General features: G+C 36.6%; 1 protein-coding gene across 3 annotated transcripts in view; it reads right to left on the reverse strand.

The window, feature by feature from the left end:
* AP4E1 (adaptor related protein complex 4 epsilon 1 subunit) overlaps window positions 1-26,802 on the reverse strand; it is a 65,586-nt gene that overhangs the window by 20,275 nt on the left and 18,509 nt on the right. Inside the window, exons 7-15 of one of the 3 annotated variants that reach the window (XM_001924871.7) lie at window positions 25,872-26,038; window positions 22,171-22,244; window positions 14,831-14,953; window positions 14,132-14,241; window positions 10,220-10,359; window positions 9,074-9,186; window positions 8,844-8,962; window positions 4,632-4,934; window positions 1,669-1,783 (exon numbers count right to left, since the gene is read on the reverse strand). In XM_001924871.7, the coding sequence (XP_001924906.4) occupies window positions 1,669-1,783; window positions 4,632-4,934; window positions 8,844-8,962; window positions 9,074-9,186; window positions 10,220-10,359; window positions 14,132-14,241; window positions 14,831-14,953; window positions 22,171-22,244; window positions 25,872-26,038 (1,264 nt within the window). The remainder of the gene's footprint in view (window positions 1-1,668; window positions 1,784-4,631; window positions 4,935-8,843; window positions 8,963-9,073; window positions 9,187-10,219; window positions 10,360-14,131; window positions 14,242-14,830; window positions 14,954-22,170; window positions 22,245-25,871; window positions 26,039-26,802) is intronic. The other 2 variants (XM_013992999.2, XM_013993000.2) reach the window with 2 other exon arrangements.

The following is a 26,802-nucleotide window of genomic DNA, read 5'->3' on the forward strand; positions in this document are numbered from 1 at the left end:
ACATTTAACTACTACTCTCTGCAAATGATTTATAAAAACCTCAAATAAGATCAGTAGCAGAACGAACTAATACTTGAAGGAGTCTAAAATTAATAGCCTTTTAGGCAGAAAATAGATATCTACTTTTCCCCTACTTTTTTTTCTGTCTTATCGCCATCCAATTATAAGATACATGATTTTGTAACTTATTCCTCAAGTATTTATTAAGCATTTGCTATGTCCTATCTCATAACTGATTTCCTTTCCCATGATATGAGTCTAAGCTCATGAAATTTCAATTTTACTTTAGAGAACTTTTGAAAAATAAATTTGGGAGGAGAGTGGAGGAGCCTAATTTGAGAGTTTAACCCCATTTATAATGATGATTCTATGATTTAAAAACGTACTTGGCAAAGGAATGCACTAGCCTGGTAAGTTTCAGGGCTATCATATTTGCATTAGCCACTTAACTTAAGGAAAGAAGGCAGGCAGAGCCAAGACTTAGACTCCTGTCTTACCTCCCTTCCCCTTCCCTGCTCTACCCTTCAATTGCAGTAATAACAGGAGCTGATGGCCACCGGACATTTGAAAACAAGGAAATATGGCAATTAGACCATGTCTCCCCCTTTGGAACTCCAAATTTTCACTCCATGCCCTAGATGAGATAAGGCCTTTATATGCACGACAGTCAGAAACTGGGCACTTGTAATTCTGAACTTTATTTTCCCCCCACATATTCTATCAATATATGAGGAGTTAAATAAGAAGGAAACTGATTACCCTTTGAAAAGAAATTAAATATTCTAGGCCACTAGGTATCACTGTGTTAAATAATATGTCAAAAACCTTAAAAGAGCAAATACTTTTGCAAAAAGATAACATTAAGCCTATAATTAGTATTTATACTCTTTGGTTTCATTTTAGGATCAACCATTCAGTTGTAATCACATGCCTAGCACAGAGCCTGGAAAATAGTAAATACTCAACAAAAGTCATTAGATAATGAATAAGGGAGGGGGGGAAGACCTTTCAGCATTGAACTTCTTGGTATTAATATTTTTTGAATTCCTATATAAATAAGTCAGTGGTCTCCCTTTATTCATATATATATATATATATATATGTCCCATCCACTATCAAATATCTCAATAATCTCCACTTTACTAAAATCATAACAGAAGTCTTTCCCTGACAGGATACATTCAAATGTAAAGTTGTTCTCTGCTTTCTTAGCTGTTCCTAAATTTACCCATCAGACATCTTCTTGGAGGAAGCATTTTAACACAAGCTATACAAGACTACTCAGGATGATAATGAAACTCACTACTCCACAGTAAACAGAGCTTTTTTCCCTGAAATTTTTCTGTAGATATGCTTTACACTAATATCTGTCAGCCCTTGAGCACAGTGACCAACATGATAATTCCACCTTCAAGTTCTTTTACAATTCCAGGATGGCTGCCAAATCTTAGGTACTTATGTACATGAAACCTATGACTTCAGGAATACCTCCAGGCTAACACTTCTTTTTTCTGTTTACACCAACAAGGTCAGGATGAACAGGTCACAAGCAGATTTAAAGAGGGAAAATAAAAGTAAAGATCCTCAGTTATTTACTTACATGACTATAAGTTGCATTAAAAATTGTATCTCTACAATCTAGTTTATCATAAATCCATGAACACTTACCTTTTTCCTGAGAAAGTTTTTCCTCCTGCCGTTGATGGTGAGGTTTATAAGGTGCTGCCCCCTGACCTAGTTGTTCAGCCACAAAACCATCCAGAAAAGATAACGAGGCATCTACCTACATTAAAGTAAAGCAAAAATTAGGAATTAAAAAAACTGACCCTCAACAGTAGACTGTACGTTCATTTAAGTAATTTCAGCTCACATTTCCTAAAAATAGTTTTTAAGTGAAAACCAGAACTTTAATTCTAAAATTGCTACTCAATTCTCTTGCTGTCTAAAACATCTATAACCAAGTCACCCAGCTAAGAACCTAACAATGTAAGTCAATTGCACTTATTAATTTCACTGCATTGCAGAACACATTTTTGAGCATCTAATATGTTAAGGCATCATGTTAGATGCTATGATTGAGACAAAGACCTGCCCTCATGCGACCTGTAACCTACTAGAGAAAAACATATGCCCTATGAGCTATAGTGTCTAGATTAGTTTCGTTCTGTTGGGGGCTAAAAACAAGGTGTTGGCAAAGGCTAGGTCCTTCTGGAGATGCCAAGGGAGAACAGGAATAAGTTCCTTGTCTCTTCTAGCTTCTAGTGGCTGCCAGCATTCCTCGGCTTGTGGCCACATCACTCCAATCTCTGCTTCTATTATAACTTTGCCTTCTTCTCTCTGATCTCTTGCCTCACTTTTGTAAGGACCCTGGTGATTACACTATGCCTACTCAGACAGTCCAGGATAATCTCCCCATTACAAAACCCTTAACTTAATCAAACCTACAGAGTCCCTTTTACCATAAAAGCTAATATAAGTTCAGGTTCCAGGGATTAAAATGTGACTATCCTGGGGAGGCCCATTATTTAGCCTCCCACAGTGCTCCTGATTTAACTATCCTATTCTCTTCTAACTAAAAATGCTTTTTCAGGAGTTCCTGTTGTGGTGCATCAGAAACAAATCCGACTAGTATCCATGAGGTTGCAGGTTTGATCCCTGGCCTCACTCAGTGGGTCAGGGATCCAGTGTTGCTGTGAGCTGGTGCAGGTCGCAGATGCGGGTCAGATCCCGCATTGCTGTGGCTGTGGCAAAGGCCAGCAGCTGTAGCTCCAATTCAACCCCTAACCTGGGAACTTCCATTTCCCATATGTATGGCCCTAAAAAGCAAAAAATTTAAAAATTAAAAAATAAAAATAAAAATGCTTTTCCACAAATCTGTGGAAAATTAATTTCAATAAAGTACAAGAATATAAATATACAAAAGAATGGTTATTTGAAAAGAAATAAGGAGATTAAGAAAGAATAAGGGGGAGTTCCCGTCGTGGCGCAGTGGTTAACGAATCCGACTAGGAACCATGAGGTTGCGGGTTCGATCCTTGCCCTTGCTCAGTGGGTTAACGATCCGGCGTTGCCATGAGCTGTGGTGTAGGTTGCAGACGCGGCTCGGATCCCGCGTTGCTGTGGCTCTGGTGTAGGCCGGTGGCTACAGCTCCGATTCAACCCCTAGCCTGGGAACCTCCATATGCCGCGAGAGCAGCCCAAGAAATAGCAACAATAACAACAATAACAACAACAACAACAACAACAACAACAACAACAACAACAACAAAAAGAAAAAAAAAGAAAGAATAAGGGGAAAGGAGAAAAGAAAAAGTGAGGAGAGAAAGAGAAACGAGATATACAAGAGGACATAGCAGTAATGACTTCAGAAACCACAGATTTGTTTCTTCTGATTTAGTCAAGTGTAAGCAAACAGCTCAGATAATTTAGAATAGCAGGTAATTCTCAAACATTTAAGTGGCATGTCACACTCTGAATCTGGAAAGGTTTCATTTCTATTAGACTTGTAAGAGATGAAGCTATGTCATCACTGTTATCTTTTACTGGAAGAAAGGGAAACAGAGTTACTAACTAGCTTAACTATATAGTGGAGTTTCCATCGTGATGCAGTGGAAACGAATCTGATTAGGAACCATGAGGTTGCAGGTTCGATCCCTGGGCTCACTCAGTGGGTTAAGGATCCGGCATTGCAGCCTGTGGTGTAGATTGCAGACGTGGCTTGGATCCTGCATTGCTGTGGCTGTGGTATAGGCCAGTAGCTGTAGTGTAGGTCCGATTCGACCCCTAGCCTCGAAACCTCAATATGTCGCAAGTGTGGTCCTAAAAAGAAAAAAAGAAGAAGAAAAAAAATACTATGTATAGCCTATTTAGTCATACAGTCTCCAGAATGTCTACCAAATGTTAAAGCAAGGGCTCTGTCCCTTGAGGAACTAATGAAAAAATTACTGAACAAAGGTTCAAAATGAATACAAGTCATGAAACTCTGAGTAAGAATTAATGGGAATACTACCCATCTTCTCCTCTTCCTCAATTATACAATGTCTAACATAAAAATTTATACAAATCTGAATTCCTTCTGGAAGTTTTCATATTTACAACAATCTGAGGGAGACACTAGTACAAACTCAGAGGTTAGCATTAACTAAGCATTTTGGTTAAAAGGGGCAGTGGCTGAAAGTAGATGAGAGAAGGGAAGGTGGGTGATCAGATTCTGAAGTGGTAAAGATTTAGATTCTGAAGTGGTAAAGATTTAGAGAGACAAAATAAAATAGAAAACTGCTTTCTTCCTACATTCTCAAGGAAAAGAGAACAATACTAAAACGGCATATTAGAGAAGTTCAAATGAGATAAAAATTTTAATCCTCAAATTATTATATATTAGGAGATTGTCACAGAATATAAATCCTTTCACTGCAGTTCACAAGAACAGATTAGTCCTCCTGACTATTTAGGATCACTACTGAATAGAAGTGCTTCAATTCTCTCTCACACTAATGTGAAAGAAACTCCAACCTCCATATTAAGGACTATAGAAACTATATTTTCATATATTCCAGATCTATCATAAATGCAAGAATTATTCTGCTTAAAGACAATGCAATTTTTTAAAAGGTGGAACACAGATGTCTTACCACCATGTCCTCACAACTCTTATTAACTGGAAGCAAGCTTTTCATAAATTTCACATTCCCATGCAAATGTTTTAATTCAAATGCATGCTGTCTCAAACAAGTATCCAAAGACGTGGTAAGTTCCTGGATTAATCTCTCAACTATATTAGAAGAGTGTGCTTGGGGTGTCAACTTGGTCACAGCAGCAATTATCCAGGCTTTTGTTTCTGAAGAAATGGAGTCACTCATAAGTAACTTGTAGAGCTTGGTTATAACTTCCTCTGGTGTTTCCTTATCTAAGAGGTAGGAATACTCCCCTAAAACCTGTAAGTAAAACAAAGAGATGTGTCTATGTACAAATATCAAACCATACAGCAACTATACTCAGAAATCTAAACAAAGTGCCTACTGCTGAAGTGAATTTTATCTACTTTAAACATATTCTTGGGAGTTCCCGTCATGGTGCAGTGGAAACAAATCCGACTAGGAACCATGAGGTTGCAGGTTCGATCCCTGGCCTCGCTCAGTGGGTTAAGGATCCGGTGTTGCTGTGAGCTGTGGTGTAGGTTACAGATGCGGCTTGGATCTTGCATTGCTGTGGCTCTGGTGTAGGCCAGCAGCTGTAGCTCTGATTGGACCCCTAGCCAGGGAATCCCCGTATGCCACAAATGCAGCCCTAAAAAGCAGAGGAAAAAAAAACAACAACCATATTCTCATGGTAAAAAATTATTAACGATACAACTGTATATTTTAGGTTCAAAATTACACTAAGAATTGGAACTGAATATAAAAAAGTTTTCCATATCTTTACCATTAACATAAAGCAGTATACCTTTACAAATTAGCTTTCTTCTGAACTTACAGGTTTGGATGTTGGTATTATAAGCACTTTCACATTCTGTTACTATTTTCCCATAAGCATTTAAACAAGTGGTTCTCACATGCTAGAATGCATAAGAGTCACCTGAGGTGTTGTGTAAAAATACAGATTTCCAGGCTTTACCCTCAAATAATCTGATTTAATATATCTACAGTGGGGATCTACAATATACATTCTGTATAAGCATCAGCTGATTCTGATGTAGATGGTCTATAAAAGAGACTCTGAGGAACAGTCATCTATGTTCCATATTCTCTTTCTTCATCTCACTTATTCAGGTGATGTATATAATCCCATTGGGCTAAGAATCATTAATAAACTCATCATTCATGGAGTTTGAGATCTTTCCTAAGTAGTACTTACACAGTATTTTCATGTCTTTGGTATAAAATTGGGACCAGAAAGAAGAAAAAGTGAGGTGAGGTGATAAGCAAAGGAAGTTTTATAGCTAGTTAACAAGAAGAGGAAAAAAAAGAAATAGGACTACATAAATTCAATCCTTAAATTGTAAGATAATTTTTTGACTGGTTTAATAAAAGACAGAAGATAGCTCTGGAAGAGCAGGTTACCTAAATCCCAGTTCAAAAATCAGTGGACTTAAGCTTCTGGGAAAAGGGAGTAGAAGAAGAATTTTTCCCCTGTTCTTCCTATTACGTTTACCTAAAAGCCCTTGATGTTATTTGTAAAACACATATTAAAATACTGAAAGGTGGAGAAAAGAAAGCAGATCACTAAAGACCTTGGGACCTAAAGAAAGCAGATCACTAAAGACCTTGGGACCTAAGGATACAGTAAGTTATCTGTTGCCTCAAATAAACCAGACTGGGTATTGGAGAACCAGCAAGCTAGAAATGCACAGACCAAAAAAGCCCCAAGAATAGCCTGCCCTCTAGCCAAAGAACAAGGAAGACAGAAAACTTTCACACAAGTACATGACATAGAAAAAAATGTAACCCCATCCATACCAGAACGCTCGAGTGGAGAATCAAGACTTCCACCCCTAACAGGCTGTAAGAGGCACCCCAACTCCCAAGCAAGAGTGGTGACAGAGAGGCCGAGTGAAAACCAAGAATTTCATCCCCACACCAACATGTAGAAAGAACCACTCCTCTGCTGTGTCTGTATAGATCACATAGGAAGCCAGCACTTAACTTTCACCCAAGTCTAAAGAAGGAGCCCACCCCCTCTTCCTTGGTGTCAGAGGAACACTTGCAGAGACTCAGGACTTTCACCACTGCTCAGCGATAATGAAGCCACCCCTTTGAAGTGTCAGTGGAGGTCACATAATTAGAGATCTCTACACTCTGTCTCAACACCATGACCGAAAGAATTTAATGGACATCTATAAAACACACCACCTGACAATAAGCAGAATATGCATTCTTTTCAAGCACCCACACCATGTAACAAGAGAGATCATATCTTGGGCCATAAAATAAACCTCAATAAACTTAAAACAACTAAAACTATAGAGTGCTTTCTCTGATAAAAATGGAATCAAACTAGATCAATAACAGGAAAGACAAAAGGAAATTTTCAAATCACTTATAAACTAAACAATACCTTTCCATACAATCCTCCCAGAAAATATAAGAGGAGAGAATACTCCCAAGCATTTTATGAAGCCAGTATAACCTTGATACCAAAACCAGAGTAGTGAAAAAATGAAAACTATAAACCACTATTCCATTTGAGCAGAGATGCAAAAATTCTTAACATGGGTTCAAGAAATCTACAAAAAAAAAAAAGTCTAGATTAATAAGTGAGGTCAGCAAGATTGCACAGTACAAGATCAAAATACAGAAATAAACCCATGCACTTAAGGTCCACTAATCTACAGAAAAGGAGGCTGGAGTAAACCATGGAGAAAAAAGACAGTCTCTTTAATAAGCAGTGCTGGGAAAACTGGACAGCTACATGTAAAACAATCAGATTACAACATTTCCTCACATCATACTAAAAACATAAACTCAAAATGGATTGAGTATCTAGATAAAAGACCTGAAACCATAAAACTCCTAGAAGAGAGTTTAGAAGAGAACATAAGCAGACATTCTTTAACATAAATTGCAGCATTATTTTCTTGGATCTCTCTCCTAAGGCGAAAAAAATAAAAGCAAAAATGTACAAATGGGACCTAATTAAACTTTAATGCTTTTGCACAGCAAAGGAAACAAAACAAAAAGACAACCTATGGAATGGGAGAAAACATTTGCAAATAATACATCCAATAAGGGCTTAATTTACAAAATATACAAATAGCTCATATAACTTGATATCAAAAAAACAAACAACCCAATCAAAAAATGGGCAGAACTGAAAAGACATTTTTCCAAAGAAGACATACAGCTGGCAAATAGGCACATGAAAAGATGTTCAACATTGCTAATTATTACAGAACTGCAAAACAAAGCTACAATGAGGTATCACTCACACCTGTGAGAATGACCATTATCAAAAAGTCTACCAAAAACAAATGTGAGGATGTAGAGAAAAGGGGACGCTTGTAAATGTTGGTGGGAATGTAAACTGACGTAGCCACTGTGGAAAACAGTACGGTGGTTTCTCAAAAACCTAAAAATAGAGTTGCCATATGATCCAGCAATCCCACTCCTGGGCATATATCTGGAGAAAACTATAATTCAAAAACACACATGCACCCCAATGTTCATAGCAGCACTATTCACAACAGCCGAGACATGGAAACAACCTAAATGTCCATCAACAGATGAATAGATAAAGAAGATGTGGTACCACATATACAATGGAATACTACCCAACCATAAAAAAGAATGAAATAATGCCATTTGCAGCAACATGGATGACCTAGAGATTCTCATACTAGGTGAAGTAAGTCAGAAAGAGAAAGACAAAAACCAGATGATACCACTTATATGTGGAATCTAAAATATGACACAAATGAACTTATCTACAAAACAGAAACAGACTCACAGATAGAACAAACTTGTGTCCTACTGTATAGCACAGGGAACTCTATTCAATATCCTGTAATAAACCATAATGGAAAAGAATATGAAAAAATGTACATATGTATAACTGAATCACTTTGCTGTACAGCAGAAGTCAATACAACACTATAAATCAACTATACTTCAATAAAATCAATTAAAAAAAATAAAATAGATTTTTTAAAAAATTAGCCAAGTGAGATGTCAGGGAGAATAAATAGACAAGTAAATAGTTAAATGACAGATGGTAATCACTGGGGAAACTGATAGCTGAAGGAGTTAACTGAGTAGAACTGAATGATTTCTGAGGAAACATATTGTTAGTATTTGATTTTTATAAAAAATAATGTTATAACCATTTATGATTCAATATACTTTGCTCACCCAACTCATAACTTGAAGAAATCTCTGTGGATAGAACACATTTTCCATATCAAGTAAAGAGAGATAAGACTGAACTGCATAAAGTCTTAATTGTTGATTTTCTGTTTCATCATCAAAACCTACAAAGAAATTGATATACCATTTTAATTTCCACTAAATCCCTAAGGACTCTGTAATGAAAACATTTAATTTTAAAATCTTTACTTTGTAGAATGCAATAGTTCACTAACCTTCTGCTAGCAGCCTTAGAAAGTTATTGGGAATATCAGGATGCATCACATCTCCTCCCACTGAAAACACAGCATTCATTGTCTGAATAAACCATGCATTATCAGGAGCATATGTGTCCACAGTGTTAAGAACAAGTGCACTTCTAAATGCCACTTATTAAAATTATCCTTTATGTATCAACCTTTAAAAAAATAACCCTCAGTTCATCCTAGTCTGACATTTATACCTTTAACCTTTACCAACAAATTGTTCAACAGTTCAGTTTTATATAAAATAGGTGCTCAATAAAAGCTTATTTAATAAACTTAATAAGCCAGTTCATGTTGCTTTTTCTAGTACTGTATCTTGCATGTAACAGGCATCCAATAAAGAAATGTGAAATAACTGAAAGAAATGTTCCAGTTAACTATGGACAAATACATAATAGAAAATGATATGCACTTCAGAGACATGTGTCATGTCTTCCTGAGCAAGTTGTTCACCCTCTTTCATAAACTGTTCCTCTTCAGTTCTAAATTCTTTCATTCTGCTGGCCAAAGCTATAGCACTGGCTAGGGCAAAACTATAGGTAAGCAATTTCCAAGATAATCTGATTAACATTATTCATTCATTCATTCATTCAATCATTCAATATTAGATTTAAACAACGGACATCTTAAAATGAATGATGAATATCCTTATAAACTGCAGAGTTCTTCTGACTTTTTAAAAACAAATAATAAGAAAAGTAACAAGTGAAAGGAGTTCCCAACAATTTCAAGTGACAATTTGAACTGAACAATAGTGTCAAGGGTAAGTTTTAACATCCTGATCCCTTCCCACTCCCCCAAAACTAGACCTTTTACACAGAAGAGAAACTGATTAGGAAATAGAGTCAAAGATAAGAAAGGACTGAAAGAGGAATCAGACGGAGATTCCTATGTCTTTCTGCTGACCAATGGAATAAAGAGAACCAGGAAAATTAGTCATCCCCTAGGAAGTCTATACAAATTCTTGTTTTTGACAAGAAAGGCTTGATTAGCAGAAATGGAAGTTACTGCTGGATCTCTGAACTCAGTCTGCAAGTGATCATGTCTATACTAATCATTTTAAAGTCACTGTGTAACTAAAGGTATTTTATGGCTCTCGGTCCAAACAAAGGATATTTCTCAGCCAGTTCAGCTATTTTGCCAACCAAATTGACAATAATATATTCTTCTTTGCTCTGTTGTAAATATTCAAGCATTTTCTGGACAATCACTGTTATATTCTGTGCATTAGTAATTCTGTAAAGAAGTTCCAGTGTCTATTTAAGAAAGAGAAATAAAAACAGTATTATGAAACTACAAATGAGAACATCAATAAATACTGTAATATACAAATTTATAACAGTTGATTCTTCCACTTTTAAGTAGCTCTACTAGGAAGTCAGTTAATATATACTCAAGAAATGAACATTTTAGCTGGAAGAGAACTTAAGAAAGGTAAAAACTATTATTTAAAAAAAAAAAAAAGAATTATAACCAATCCCAAAGTCCACATGCCTTCCATTGATATAATTATGATCTGGTATCACTACATGACAGGCTACACAAAGACTAAAAAGTTAAAAGGTTTATAATCTATTTTCTAAAAATGTAACAGCTTCCTAAACCTACATTACTTATGCTTGTGTGTGTACGTGTGCACACGCACATGTGTGTATACACACATACACATAACAAAAATCCAATCTTGCAAACTGCCTTTTCCGCACAACCCAAACAATAGAACACAACATTTGAGTGGTTTGTCAGCTAAGGGCAAGTGATGGACAGATGGACAAGGTAGCTCAAGTACTTCAAAGGCCAGGAAGGCCTACATTTAGAATCTTGGGTATCAAGGAAGAACTGTTTTATAGTTTCTTTCTCAGTGCTGAGGAATATACCTCTTGCTATTTCATCTAAGATCAAGGAAGACCAGTACCAGAGTAGGCTCCCATTGGGTTGGCTTTCTGAGGCCCCATGTTAAGGTTCTAAAATACTACAGTTCCTAGCAATCAGTATGAGACAAAGGACAATAATGAGAAAGTATTGTATGTATAGTGGAATTTCAAGATCAAAATCTTTGGTGCAAGAGAATTTCCACATACCCTATTTGTCAAACTTTTTTGAAAGGGTTCTTTCTCATTTTTCAATCCTTAGGTTCAGGGCTTCAAGTACAAAGGATAACGGATTTTGAATTTATTTTTGAACTGTTTCAGTTAATCCTTGACACAATTTAAAATCTATAAATACATACGTTTCCCCATCAATAGCTTTCAACTTATGAAGCTGCCTCAGACATGCTTCCTGTACACCCGACACTGTATGTCACATATTTTAAGATAATCTACACCAAATTTACTTCCTAGTCTTACTCTACAACCATGAAATTTAGTATTTTGGGGACTGAATGGGGTATGGTATCAGGAATGCACAGCTAGAAGTCTTTTCAGTTAGCTCCTTCTTGCCTTCTTTTCCCCTGTTATGAAAGAAAAGTAATAATTATCAGGTATAAGGAAATCCCAGCCCCAAGCAACAGGACACTCCATACCCAAGGACTAAAGTTCTCAAATAAAATTACTGATGGAGGGTTAGAAATGACAGTGGCATTAAGGAGATGGTACTACAGTGGCTTCTTAAGGCACCACTGATCCTCAGTACCTTCCCCAAAGAATTCAAACCACTTTTTCCACTTCAGGTAATAGATCAAATAGATCAGACTTGGTAATTGCAAAAGTTGTTTTGTTTCCCTCTGACTCTCATTTTTAAATAAGAGCCCCCAAATTAAATAGAGCAATAAAAAAAACTGTACCTAAGTTAATCCTGATCAATTTAGTACTTAACCACACAAAGAAAATGCATGCTCTATATCTGTTCAAAGTAGAAGAGCAATATAATTATTTATTACTGTCCCTTGGCACCTTCTCATTTTTGTACTATGTTTACACAAAGAAACTCTTATATCTATAAATTTCCTGGGTTCAAGAGCTCCCATCGTGGCGCAGCGAAAATGAATCCAACTAGGAACCATGAGGTTGCGGGTTCAATCCCTGGCCTTGCTCAGTGGGTTAAGAATCCGGCGTTGCTGTGAGCTATGGTGTAGGTCACAGACACGGCTCAGACCCCATGTTGCTGTGGCTGTGGTGCAGGCTGGCAGCAACAGCTCTGACTGGACCCCTAGCCTGGGAAGCTCCATATGCCTCAGGAGCAGCCCTGAAAAGACAAAAAATAATAATAATAATAATAATAATAATAATAATAATAATAATAATAATGAACAAATAAATAAACTTAAATAAATAAATAAATAAATAAATTTCCTGGGTTCATCCCAGGCAGGTAACAATTTTCAGAAGATTAAAAGTATGGATTATATATATATATATATATATAAAATCCATATTTATATACATATATATACATAGATGGCAATTTCTCAAAATATTATTTCAAAACTAGTACCTTTTAAAATTCAAAATTCATAATCTTATCTTTTAAAAATTACAATTGTTTAATACCATATTCTCTCAATAAATTACTTTTAACTCATTGCTTTTAAGTAATTTAAATGTTAAGTAGATTCTTTTTATCTCTATTTTTTTTTTTTGACTTTTTTTTGTCCTTTTTAGGGCTGCACCTATGGCACATGGCAGTTCCCAGGCTAGGGGTCTAATTGGAGCTACACCTGTCAGCCTACACCACAGCCACAGCAACACTGGATGCGAGCTGCATCTGTGACCTACACCACAGCTCATGGCAACACTGGATCCTTATAACCCACTGAGGGAGGCTAGGAATCAAACCCAAAACCTCATGGTTCCTAGTCAGATTCATTTCCCCTGTACCACCATGGGAACTCCTCTATTATTTTTAAAATTAGAAATAAAACTATCTACTTTTCTTAACTAGGTCCCATATACCTTTATTATTATTATTTTTTTTTTTTTTTTTTTTTTTTTGGCTGTTCCTGTGGCATGCAGAAGCTCCCAGGCCAGGGAATGAACCCAAGCCACAACTATAACCAGACCCACAGCAGTGACAACACCAGATTCTTAACCCACTGAACCATGAAGGGACACTCCATATACCATTTTAAATGAAGGTATAGAGTAATTTCTCTGTATCAGAATTAACGGACATATCTACACAGACATCCAAGTAGATACTAAAACAATTCTATAAAAGAAAAAAGTTGAAAAAAATCAAGTAAATTAGACACCTTTCCTTCTAAGAAGTTCAAACATTTCAGGAGTATATTTATTCATTTTTTTCAACATTCCTACATATTTAATAGGGAAGTATTGGCCCATTTTACAGGTGTTAAGGGGAAAAAAAAGGAAAAAACTCCAATAATAACAACAACAACAAAAAGACAAAAAAAAAAAAAAAAAAAAAAATGGGAGTTCCCGTCGTGGCGCAGTGGTTAACGAATCCGACTAGGAACCATGAGGTTGCGGGTTCGGTCCCTGCCCTTGCTCAGTGGGTGAACGATCCGGCGTTGCCGTGAGCTGTGGTGTAGGTTGCAGACGCGGCTCGGATCCCGCGTTGCTGTGGCTCTGGCGTAGGCCGGTGGCTAAAGCTCCGATTCGACCCCTAGCCTGGGAACCTCCATATGCCGCAGGAGCGGCCCAAGAAATAGCAACAATAATAACAACAACAACAACAAAAAGACAAAAGACAAAAAAAAAAAAAAAAGGAAAAAACTCAATTATCATAAATTACATGCTAAAATTTTACTAATAGGAAGATCTGGATATAGAATTTATGTTTCCAAATGAAACAATCCTGGACCAAAAAGATACTAATTAACCCAATACAGGTAAAAGGACCTAACTCCTCTGACTCATAATTTAAAACCATTCTTGTGGTTACTGACACAAGTGCTTTTTAGAAAAGTTCCTTTAACTTCAATAGAAAGGATAAAATGCATTCAAAAGTTAAAATACACATGTGTGTATATACACACTGCCCATCATTTTACTCTCTCTCCATAACACCAAATAAAAATTTGAAAACTGTTACATTTCACATACACTATTCAAAATACCAGTTTACCTCTCTTTTAATAATGGGATCAGGATGGTCTAAGCATTCAATTATTGTCATCTGGTGTTGAAGAGCCAGAGTGGGATCCTGTTGGATAACATAGGTAAGAGCCTTCAGTCCTAGAAACAAAAATAACATTATAGAAAGTGACTTAAAACAAATATCCAGGAGTTCTCGTCGTGGCGCAGTGGTTAATGAATCCGACTAGGAACCATGAGCTTGCAGGTTCGATCCCTGGCCTTGCTCAGTGGGTTAAGGATCCGGCATTGCCGTGAGCTGTGGCATAGGTCACAGATGCAGCTCGGATCCCGCGTTGCTGCGCCTCTGGCGTAGGCCAGTGGCTACAGCTCCGATTAGACCCCTAGCCTGGGAACCTACATATGCCTCTGGAAGCGGACCTAGAAAAGGCAAAAAAGACCAAAAAAAAAAAAAAAAAAAAAAAATCCAGCAAATTTTAAAAAGCTCTTTTTGTAATTTTCATCAAAAGAACCAAATATCTGGGAGTGCTTGCTGTGGTGCAGTGGATTAAGAATCCGACTGCAGCCACGTGGGTCACCGCAGAGGTGTGGGTTTGATACCCAGCCCATCACAGTGGGTGAAGGGGATCTGACATTCCCTCAGCTGCAGCTTGGATTCAATCCCTGACCCAAGAATCTCCATATGCTGCAGATGCAGCCATTAAATAAACAAACAAACCAACTATCTTACCTAGATACTTGAGATTTATTTTAGGTGACAGAACGAATTTTCCAATGCACTTGGCAGCCTTCTCAAGTAATTCCGATTTAGGATAAATAGAATAGACTGTATGTACACATTCAAATAGAATAGCTAGAGAAATAAAATATTAAAATGTCAGGGATCATAGTAAGGCATAATAAATGTTACATTTGTGTAGAACTCATAACAAAACAAACTTATTCGAAGGACTGTTTTAGACAAAAATCTTATTTGTGGAAAATTTTCAAATATAAGAACCTTATTGTTTTCAGGCTCATACAGTTATTCGGATTATGTTACCACAGTACAATTTAAAGAGGACTGCATGTATTAATAGATAAGAATGATATATTCATTCATGCAACAAATATTTCATGAAACCTCCCACGAGCCATTGTTTTACTAGTATGGATAACAGCGATGACAAAAACCCCTGCCTTCAAGGAGCTCACATTCTAATGGACTCTAAGTGATATATTTGTTATTCCTATAAAACACAGAGTTTCCATTGTGGCTCAGCGGTAACAAACCTGACTAGTATCCAGGAGGATGCATGTTCGATCCCTGGCCTTACTCAGTGGGTTAAGGAACTGGCATTGCCATGAGCTGTAGTATAGGTTACAGACATGACTCAGATCCCACATTTCTGTGGCTATGGTGCAGACAGGCAGCTGCAGCTCCAATTCGACCCCTAGCCTGGGAAATTCCATATGCCACACATGAAGCCCTAATTAAGGGAGGAAAAAAAAAAAAAAAGATATCTCCAACACTCCTTGAATGCTTCAAAAGAATTTATTCTCAGGAAGTTTCTACCACTTTATACACAGAAACTGTATATGTAGTTTATTTCAATGTCATTTATTTCAGTATAATCAACATTATAGTGCTCTAACATTTATTACAAAATAGGGCCACTACTCAAAAATCCTCAAGTCACTTTTTAAAAATTAATCTCCAAGGATATAGAAAATCTACTAAACATCTTGATAGTGTCCAAATTTGATTTTCTAGTATAGTCAAAGATCTAATAGATGACCAAAGTCGACATTAAAAATTTTTTCAAACTCTTTTAAAGACCATGAGTCAAAGAGCTGGAGCTTTGTCATGGTAAAGAATCATCACTGAGGCACCATTAAGTCCTGCATGTCCTATGGAATCACAGTATGAGAAGTAAGACATAAAAACAATAGACTTAAAAACAGTTCTACTACAAGCTGAAGCATACTGTGTCTTTGACAGAATCACTCCTGCTCTTTTACATAACAAGCGAACATTTATTTGCGTACAAAATATAAGACAGATCATGAATATTCAACTAGCTTTGTTACACACTGCTAAGCTGCCTATCAATTAATATACATAAATTTTGGGTAAAGAGTTTTTTTTTTTTTTTTTAAAAAAAAACACTTTCTAAGAAAGGAGAGAAGAACTCAGAAATAAACATTTTTAAGAAATAAACATCTAAGAAGGGAACTGACTTTAATTAAAGGAAAACCGGAGTTCCCGTTGTGGCTCAGTAGTTAATGAATCCGACTAGCATCCATGAGGTTGCGGGTTCGATCCCTGGCCTCACTCACTGGGTTAAGGATCTGGTGTTGCCGTGAGCTGTGATGTAGGTCGAAGATGCGGCTCAGATCTCACATTGCTGTGTCTTTGGCATAGGCCAGCGGCTACAGCTCTGATTAGACCCCTAGCCTGGGAATCTCCATGTGCAAAAGGATAAAAGACAAAAAAAACAAAAAACAAAGGAAAACCTACCAAGTATCGAACCTAAAAAGATACTTCATATATCCAGATCTTTACTCTGTGCTACAAAAAAAAGTTAACTTTATGACTTCATGGACTAAACAGAGAAAGCCTAGTCAACTGACTCATCAGCTGGGGCAGAAGCAGACAAACTACCATGAAACCCAGCCCTCTGCCTATTTTTGTAAGCTGTGAACTAAGAATGATTTTTACATTTTTGAGATGTAATTAGCATATAAAATTATTAGTTTTAGGTGTACAATTACATTTTTAAAAACAAAGGCGAATATATGATAGAAACCTATATGACCTACACAAAACCTAAAATAGTTACTATCTGGCCCACTTTTCAGAAAAAGTTTGCCAAACTCTGAACTAACATGATAGTCCTAAGTAAGATTCAAAGTGATGATGTTCCATTTCTATCATAACCAACATATTTTCCTTGATAGCAGAACTCTCCTGCTATCAAGATGTTTTACTAACAGAAGCTTCTCATTGCCCATCTAAAAAGTAAACTTTTATATTTATATTTAAATGCTTAAGATTTCTGAAAAGCTAGTTAAGGTATAATTAACAGTTCAAAAGTTGTATATGTATTAGTCAACTATGGCATAAATGAGCTAAAATAAACTCAACAGGATTTTGTTTGTTTATTTCTGCTGTGTCCAGGGCATGCGGAACTTTCCAGGCCAGTGACTGAACCTGTGCCATAGGTCTCTTACAGCGCAGCAGGTTAAGGATCCTTGGGTCGCTGTTGTGGCACAGGTGCAATCCCTGGCCTGGGAACTTCCACTCGCCACAGGTGCAGCCAAAATATAATAATAATTTAGAAGCTAAGACCCTTTATTCTCCAGCTCCACAAAAATCTGAGTATAACTCCATAAATGAAAAAGTAAGTCATTCTGCTGTCTCCTCACTGGAGTGGTTAAAAGAAAAGTGTCTCTGAGAATTTTTAAAAGTAAAAATGCAATGTGGAGCTTGGTCTACTCTTCCAGAACAACCCAGGTCCTAATCAAAATATCATCAAGTAAAAATCACCAAATTAACGTTTAACATTTTTAACACTGTGGTTTTATCATAAATATTTTGAGTTGGATTATACACAAAATGTAGTGTTCTGCTGAAACTCTTTACTTTCATTTTAAATAAGTTATCTATTGTCACCATTCTGGTAGGGAGATGGGGGGTACCGTCCAATGAAGGTGGTAGTCCAGATTCTCCACTCTGCCTTTTTTAACACCTGGAGAGGGAGGGAATGCTGATTCCTTCTGGGTGGGGGATAGGAGTATCCTGCCTGGGAGAGGGAGGGGCACCCCATTACTGCTCCTTATGTGACCTCCACCTGTTCAGTGGTAAAAGCCCTAACTATCCACTAGGCTTCTTCTAACACCACCTCAGGAAAGATGAGAGGGGTACCTCATTATTACTCCTGGATAATGTGAAGTCCAGGCTTCCCACATTGTCTCCACTGACAATGCCAGGGAAGGCCCCCCTTAACATCTGGCAGGGATGAAAGTGCAGCTGCCTCTCTTGGGCTTCTCTACTACCAGTACCGTGTGGGGGTCAGGGACCTCATTATACCTGGTGAGGGTGGAAATCTTGCCTCTCCACTCAGCCTTTGCTACTATGGGTGATCCACAGTTTTTTCTGTGTGGTGCTTGACTGCAATAGAAAGGTTATTTTCTAAAGGTTTTCTATCTTGCTAGTCTGCCCTTTTCTCCTTAGTCCTTTGGGTAGAGAGTAGGCTGTTTTGGTGAGTTTTTGCCTGCACTTTTTGGCATTCTCAGGCTGCTGGCTCTCCAGTACCCAGTTTGGTGTATATGAGGCAAAAAGAAAACCCAGGGTACTCACCTTGGCTTCTTTCCTTGCATGCCAAAGTCCCTAACCAGCCTACCTTCATTTTTCTACCTTTCAAAGTCCTATGTTTATTTTACATATAATGTCCAGTTTTTTGGTGTACTTAGAGGAAAAACAGGACAAGCACTTCTGTCTAATTTTGATGGTTCTATCCCTTGTACTCCACTTGATATAATTCTCCCAATTTACTTAAGTTTACTTAAAATGTTATTCTCTTCTTATCAGTACCATGCCCAAAACTATTTCATACCTCCGGATTCATACAGTATGAAATCCAAACTCATTTGGCTGCCATGAGATGACCTCAGCAAATATAGTGTTCCCACTGCTCCTACTATGAATCGTCCAATTAGGCTGGCAAGGCACTATTCTCTAAAAGTGTTTAAAACATCCCCACTTCTGCACCTTCTCTAATGTTCCCTATGCCTACAACCCTCGTCAACCTCCCTTCTAGCTATCTTAATCCTATCTAGTTTTAGGGTCTTATTATATCAATAAATCCTTATGTAATAAATAAAGCCTACAGTGAACCCCACAGTGATATATATTGCCTCTGGACTTTTGTAATATTATTCCCTGTAGCTCCTCTTTGCATTCTGCCTTATACTTTAATAATTTATCTCTTTCATTATACTACAAACTCTTTGAAGGGAAAGATTATGTTTTATACTCCTTCATATCCTCTACATCACTTTATACAATAAGTGGCACATAGCAGATAATCAATAAATGCCTCTGGTGTGACCTATTTCTTTCTTTCTTTCTTTCTTTCTTTGGGGCCACATCAGCAGCATATGGAGGTTCCCAGGCTAGGAGTCCAAATCAGAGCTGTAGCAGCTGGCCTACACCACAGCCACAGCAACACCGGATCCGAGCCGTGTCTGCAAACTATACCACAGCTCACAGCAATGCTGGATCCTGAACCCACTAAGTGAGGCCAGGGATCAAAACTGCGTCCCCATGGTTACTGGTGAGATTCATTTCCACTGAGCCATGACGGTAACTCCTTATGTGATCTATTTCTTGATTTGAAACTTTCACAAAAACACCGTTTAGAAAGTATTAAGACTGAAACACCGTAACCGATAAAAAATAGCTTTCTTTTCTTTTAATTCAATTAAAACACATCACTCACTGATTAACGAAGTGCCAGATACTGGGGTATGCTGGCCAGTAAGACAGACACAGTCCCTGCCCTTATAAAGTTTATAATTTAAAATTCACATTATTAAACAATAAAATATTTATAGTAAGATTACTAGAGAATGCTCTGCCATTGATAAAATCAATGTAAGCTATAAACTGTATCAGTACAAATACGGGGGGAGGGGGAATGTACAACAATGGAAACATGAATAAAGGAAATAAACAAAACAACAGAAACTATAAGTTTCTGTGGCAAGGTGAAACACTAGACTGACAGCCTACAAAGAAACAAATTGTTGGCATTGGTCCCAGCAGTCTTAATAAAAGAAGAATGTCCTAATGGAGAACATTAAAAAATATTTCCTCAGGTATACAGTATTTTCTAAATTGAAAGGAACAGGCAACAGTGGTTATCTCCAGGAGGGGGACTGGGTGGTAGGTGATGAGGGTCGAAGGGACACTTACTGTTCACTGTATACCCTTTTGTATCTTTTGAATTTTGAACCATGTGCATATATTACCTATTCAAAAAAATAAAAAAATTAAAGCTGAAATGTCAATTACCAAAGGAAAAAAAAAAACTTTTTTTAAGGAAAAGAAAAGCAGACTCTTAACTTGATTTTACACTTGATCTTAGCCAAAAGGCCAAGAAGCGATTCTTAACTGATTTTAAACAGAATTCCTTGAGAGCTTTTCAAACCCTTATTCTAGACCACGACTAGATCTCAAGCAAAACTTCTTATACTTTAGCTGTCTGCAAAGATTCTGACACTACTCGGGATTTTCTGACACTTCCTAGACAAATCACCTGCCTCAATAAGGATCCCCCTTATTTCTGGCGTCTAATTTTCTCATTACATAGCAGGATCCTAGAAATTAACTATTCACTATACTATACACTCATAAGGGCAGAGCCTGTGTCTACCTTATTCTTCATCTCCCACACTTAGCATGGAGAAATGCATAAATCAATCAGTTCCTCAATCTATACTTTACAAATCAAGTTACTGTTTTGTAGGCATTCAATAAATATTGGTTGAACAAATGAATAAGACACTCTTATTGCCTTACTTACCATTTATACAGGCAAAACATAAACCTATCCTTCAAAATTTACTATCGCAATTCATTACCATGCGCATTATCTTTCCCATGTTAGTCTTGTACATGCAATCCTTTCTTCTAATGCCTATTGCATTTTTGTCAAGCACTTTTATTAGAGTTAAATCAGTTTAGTTTCTGCCCTCTAGTCTGCCCTACATTACTACAACCATTGTTCTTTAAAGACCCACAATTTAACACTGTCTGAATGAACAAGTAATGCTCTTCATCCCCTACTCACAGTATTTTACCAGATTAAGAAACGACTTGTGATTTGAGTTAAATCTCTCAATACCTCTTCTGCTCTTCTCCAAAGCATGCAAAATTCAAACTATTTTACTTCTATCTCTCTTTATTTTTTGGCCATGCCCACAGTATGCAGAAATTCCCAGGTCAGGGACTGAACCTGTGCCACAGCAGTGACCCAAGCCAGAGCAGTGACAACACTGGATCCTTAACCCATTGAGCCACCCACTTCTATCATTTAAATGTCTCCAAATGTTCCAATTTCTTCAATGGAGCTTTCTCAGGCTGATCAATAAAGAACTAAGAACTCTCCCCTCTGGCTATTAAAACTGGAAGTGTTTTTGGTTACTTTTTTCAGTTCTCCTTCCTCCTCCCCATCTCACTCTTGTCTCTTATCACTAAATTACCTTTTTAAATTGTATTTAATGTAAATAGCTAGTGTGTCTTCATAAAACAGAACATTACTCTACATCCATATATCCTTATTTGTACTGTACTCATCTTTCAGCTGTTTTCTTAAATACTATTTTTTTCAGAAAAGCCTTCCTTGTTCTCCCCCTCACCTAAGACTAGCTGCTATATTCTTCAAAGTACCTTATAAGTCTCCACTGAAGCATTTATAGTACCTGTCCTGTTCCATCTATCCAGGCTGTGAACTCAATGAGAACTATTTTATTCACAGCCATATTCCAAGCATCTTGCACAGGGCTTGATAAAAAACAAAAACTTAAGATCTGGTGACTAGATGACTAAATGCTTTATTTAAGAACTGTCTTCTTAAGTACGGAATAGATGAAGTGGATTATTCTTCATAGTCAATTAGATGTTTGATGAACATTTTTAATAAAGAGACAATTTTCTTTAAAAATTAAGTCTTAAAAAGATAGACAATTATAATGAATTTAGGTTAACTTGAAAACAATGCCATAGGCCCTGGTGGCCTAGTGGTTAAGGACCTGGCATTGTCACTGCTGTGGCTCAGGTTTCATCCCTAGCCCAGGAACTTCCACATGCTATGAGGGGAAGCCAAAAAAAAAAAAAAAAAAAAAAAGTCATAATTTTAAATCATTTCTATTACTTATTCAATGCTTCCAGTGAAAAATAATAACCCAAAAACTACCTTAAAATTAACATTTAAAATTATATTGGAATTTATACTTTCTAACACAGATTGAGCTACAATGCTGAAAACCTTATTAGTCATTAACCAGCATTTACATGTTACCTACCATATGTGACATTGTGGTTTAACTCAGCTCTTCGTAAGGATTCATCAAGAACATCATACATTAATTCACTTGTCCTGTTTAAAAGATATTTTATTTGCAGTAGAATTATAGTATTATAACCCAATAAAACAGTTTTTCAAACTTCTCTCTTTAAAACTGAGGATCTACAGAAAAGAAGTGAAAGAAATTCATTTTATGAAGTTATAGGAATTTCACTTCTTAAAGATTCCATTTCTTTTTCATGAGTTTAACATTCTGCTTTATCAAAGTTTCCTAGTCAATGAAGAGGTAAGTCAATCAACTCTTTCCTCACCTGTACCTAGTTTACAAATCAGGTTTTTGTTTGGTTGAATATACTTTTATAATTCTCTTTATTACTACAGTAATACGTCACATATTCAGATTATTCCAGACAGTATATTATCTGTATTTTGAATACTTAGTTTTTAAAAAGTATTCAAATATCAGTCTTTCTTTGAGCAGCACTAGGTTCCTCAGAAAGAAAATTTTAACCTTCATTTATATTAAATAATATATGTATAACTGATTCAGTTTGCTGTACACCTGAAACTAACACAACGTTGTAAGTCAACTGCGCTTCAGTTAAGTTTTTAAAAATAAAATTAATAAAATTATATTTTGTGTAACAGATTTGTACCATTCCTATGTCTTTATGGTCACTGATCACAATTATGGTAACAGGTTGGAGGCAGATACCATAACAGAAATGCAGTGCTTTATAGAGCCCCAGCACTCTGGAACCAAGACTTTTTTCCAAGGATAAGTCCCCTCCAAGAAGCCAATATGAAAACTTTGGATTCTCAGCTTTTTTTTTTTTTGTATGTTTTATTAACTCAAAAAGCACCAGTGGAGCTCCCGCTGTGGTGCAATGGGATTGGCACTGGGATGTGGGTTCAATCCCAGGCCCAGCACAGTGGGTTAAGGATCTGGTGCTGCCATAGCTGTGCCTTAGTTCACAGCTGTGGTTCAGATCTGATCCCTGGCCTGGCGGCTCCATTTACTGAGGGGCAGCCAAAAACAAAAAACACCATCAACATAGACTATAAACAAACAAAAAGATTAAAATAATCTGGGGCTACACAAATTATATATCATGTATGTTACATCCTTCTCAAAAAAGTCTTCTTTTTTTCAAATATACAGCTGCAAAATTCAATTTAAAGTACATGTACTTTTTTTAAAATTGAAGTATAGTTGATTTACAATATTATGTTAGTTTCAGGTATACAGCTCAGTGATTTCAGATTCTTTTCCATTGTAAGTTATTACAAAATACTGAGTACAGCTCCCTGGGCTAATACAGTACATGTACTTTTATTCCATCTTAACTATTAAAGTAGAAATATCTAGTAAGAATCCAGAACCATATTCTAAATTCCTTCATTTTATTATGTAAGCATTTCTTCCACAGATAACCACCATATAGTAGATACTACAAATCCTTCCCTCCCAAAATTTGTTAATACTACACTTATAGCATAGTTTCCCAATTTTAAAAGCCAATGTCTGGTATAAGAGTCATAATTAACCACATGAAATGTGGAAACATTTGCAGCCATGACTGAGCTAAACGTTAATAAACTAAGAAGCAGAATGCTATAAAACACAAGAAAATATTCAAACAATAGGTATAAAAGACCATAAATACTAGAGACTTTTCCAGTAAATTAATTTTTTCAACTAAATATATTAGAATCCTGTTATAAAATAACCTAACATTTTTTACTCCGCCACAGTGAGCTATTCTTATCTTAAGAAACATATGTTAACAAAAAATCTTGTTAGCATTGGGACAACAAAAGAAAAAACATTCTAAATTTCCTTAACACTATAAAAGAGTTCCACTCTTCACGTAATTAAGCCTAATTTCTATTCGGCTGAGTTCTCTGAACTCTATTCAACATTTTTGTATGCATTCGAAACTCATCCATGAAAAAAAGATAATGAATTAATTCACTAAACGCATCCAAAATTACTTCCTGACAACACATGATGGCATTAAATCTTCTTGGACCAGTGCAGTTTGAGTGCATTACTATGAAATCCTCAGTTTTGAAACGGAATTCCAGTGAACTCCAACTAGAGCTCCACAACAGGAAAAACATTTCTAATGTGTGTATATGCTCTATCACCTCCAGGTTTTCACCCTAGGTTTCAATTAAGGTTGAGATTCATCAACACAGAAAAAATAAAGATAGCAATACCAAGAGTGATACAGCCCAGGTAGTGCTCACCAAGAGCTCACTGAAGATGTGGATGCTGACATGACACTTAGGAGGCATTACTAGGAGCAAGGGCCTAGAGGACAATCCTTTAGTAAAGTGAGATTAAAAGATTAGCAGAATTAGCATATAAATGTACCTACTGCATAAAGCAGAACCATATCTCTAAAGTCAGAACCCAATTAATAATATTTTCTTAAGAAAGAAACACATCAGGGACTCAGCAATGGTCCTGGCTACTAGGGGTACTAAAATCTAGTTGGACTTGCCCTCAAACAATTCGGAAAAAAAATTTTAAATAAGAATAGTATGTGTGCACACATGCATATACAGGGAGAAAGAGAATGATAAAGCAAATATAAATGATTGATGAATCTATGTAGAGGGAGCTCCTGGTACTATTCTTGGAACTTTTCTGTAGGTATGAGAAACTAGCAAAATTAAAAGTTACAAAAAATATATGTAACTGGAAAGACACCCATTAAAATGCAATGAAATTACTGCTTAAAAAAGAGTAATTCAGGAATCTCCTGGTGGCTCAGTTGATTAAGGATCCAGTGTTGCCACTAGTATGGCTCAGGCTGCTGCCATGGCAAAGGCTCAATCCCTGGCCTGTGAACTCCCACATGCCTAGGCATGGCCAAAAAGAGAGTAATTCAGACAAATTAACTTCTCCAACTACAGCAACAGGGTCAGCAAAATACATAGTCTGTTTGCTTAATCTGTCCAGATGTCTGTTTTTTTTTATGGCTGCAGGCTAAGAATGGTTTTTACATTTTTGAATAGTTGAAAAAAAAACTCAAAAGAATAATATTTCATGATAAAGATTATATGAAATTCAAGGTTTTTTTTTGTTTTTGTTTGGTTTTGCTTTTCTTTTTTGGCTGCCCTGAAGCATATGGAGTTCCCAGGCCAGGGATCAGATCCAAGCCGCAGCTACAGCAACGCCAGATCCTTTAACCCACTGTGCCAGGCCAGGATCAAATCTGCATCCTGGCACTGCAGAGATGCTGTTGTGCCACAGAAGGAACTCTGTGAAATTCAAATTTTAATGTCCATAAAAAGTTTTCTTGGAATGTGGCTGTGCTCATTCATTTACATACTATCTATGGCTGCTGTTGAGCTATATGCAAAAGCAGAGTTAAATGGCTATAATACACAACGAATAGCTCACAAAGCCTAAAATATTTACTATCTGGTGTTTTACAAAAGTTTCTCAACTTCTAAACTAGAACAATTAAGAAAGTTTCACAGAAAATATGGAGCTTCAAATTATCTTTCACTAAGAGTCAGATTTAGATAAGCAGAGAGCCAGGATTATCCCAGCAAACTGAATTTATATCCTTTTACAGTGGTTTACTTATCACTATTAAGTCAATTAAGTAGGGGGGGAAATAAGGTTCATCATGAAACCTCTAGATGACTGAAGCCTAAGACTACCAAATTAGAATAGTTTACCTTTGATCATCTTTTCCTAGAAGTCCAAGTATTCTCAATAGCTGAATTTGTAACCATGGTGCTGGTACACTGTGGTAATTGAAATCTACTGGGAGCTTTCCTCCAACTACTTGCTTCAAAATGGTTACAAAACTCCCAGTCAAGTCTTTAAATGCAGATGAATTCTCCTACATCCAAAAAATAAAATAAAACAAAAAAACTTTGTTAATAATAACATCTTAAAACATACCTGATTGAAATACCATACAGACACTTAAGGCATGCTCACTTCGAAGTTTCATGTTCACATTTAATGAAACAGCCCTCTAATTCGTATAATTTCTTCCACTATGAAACTCCCTCTGGCTACCAGGTTCAGAGGTAAATCACTCCCAAAAGCTTCCACCACTCCCTATTTACCCCCAAACGCAGTTTAATCACACTTCCAAAGTTCTATAGTTATATCTTAGAACCTTTAATAGCTAATATCAGCAATTAAAGCAAAGTTTAAAAGATGTGGCATACTAAAAAAAAAAGCATTAATACCTCCAGTTTTGATGAAAATCAAAGCCTATGGGCAATCTCTGAACTTTGTTTGCAAAAAACTTCTCATGTAATTGAACTAAATGTGTTCCAGGTGGAAGAGCACAGCCAACATTACTCAGACATTCAAAACCCCCCAAATCAGTAAGCCTGCTTATTAAAAACTAATTAACCCTCTAGTATTTAAACATACTTATGATTCTGAATAACTGTGCCTTGATTATGTGACCAATCTCTTGGACTGGGGAAATTTTTTTCAAAATTTTTTTTTCTTTTGGCCACCTTTGCAGCATGAGGACATTCCTGGGCCAGGGAGAGAACCCATGCCACAGCTGTAGACCAGGGCTACAGCAGTGACAACACCAGATCTTTAACCTGCTGAGCCACGAGGGAACTCCCTCATTTTTTA

The sequence above is a fragment of the Sus scrofa genome, chromosome 1 (genome assembly GCF_000003025.6).
Source record: "Sus scrofa isolate TJ Tabasco breed Duroc chromosome 1, Sscrofa11.1, whole genome shotgun sequence".
In the NCBI taxonomy this organism is placed as follows: Eukaryota; Metazoa; Chordata; class Mammalia; order Artiodactyla; family Suidae; genus Sus; species Sus scrofa.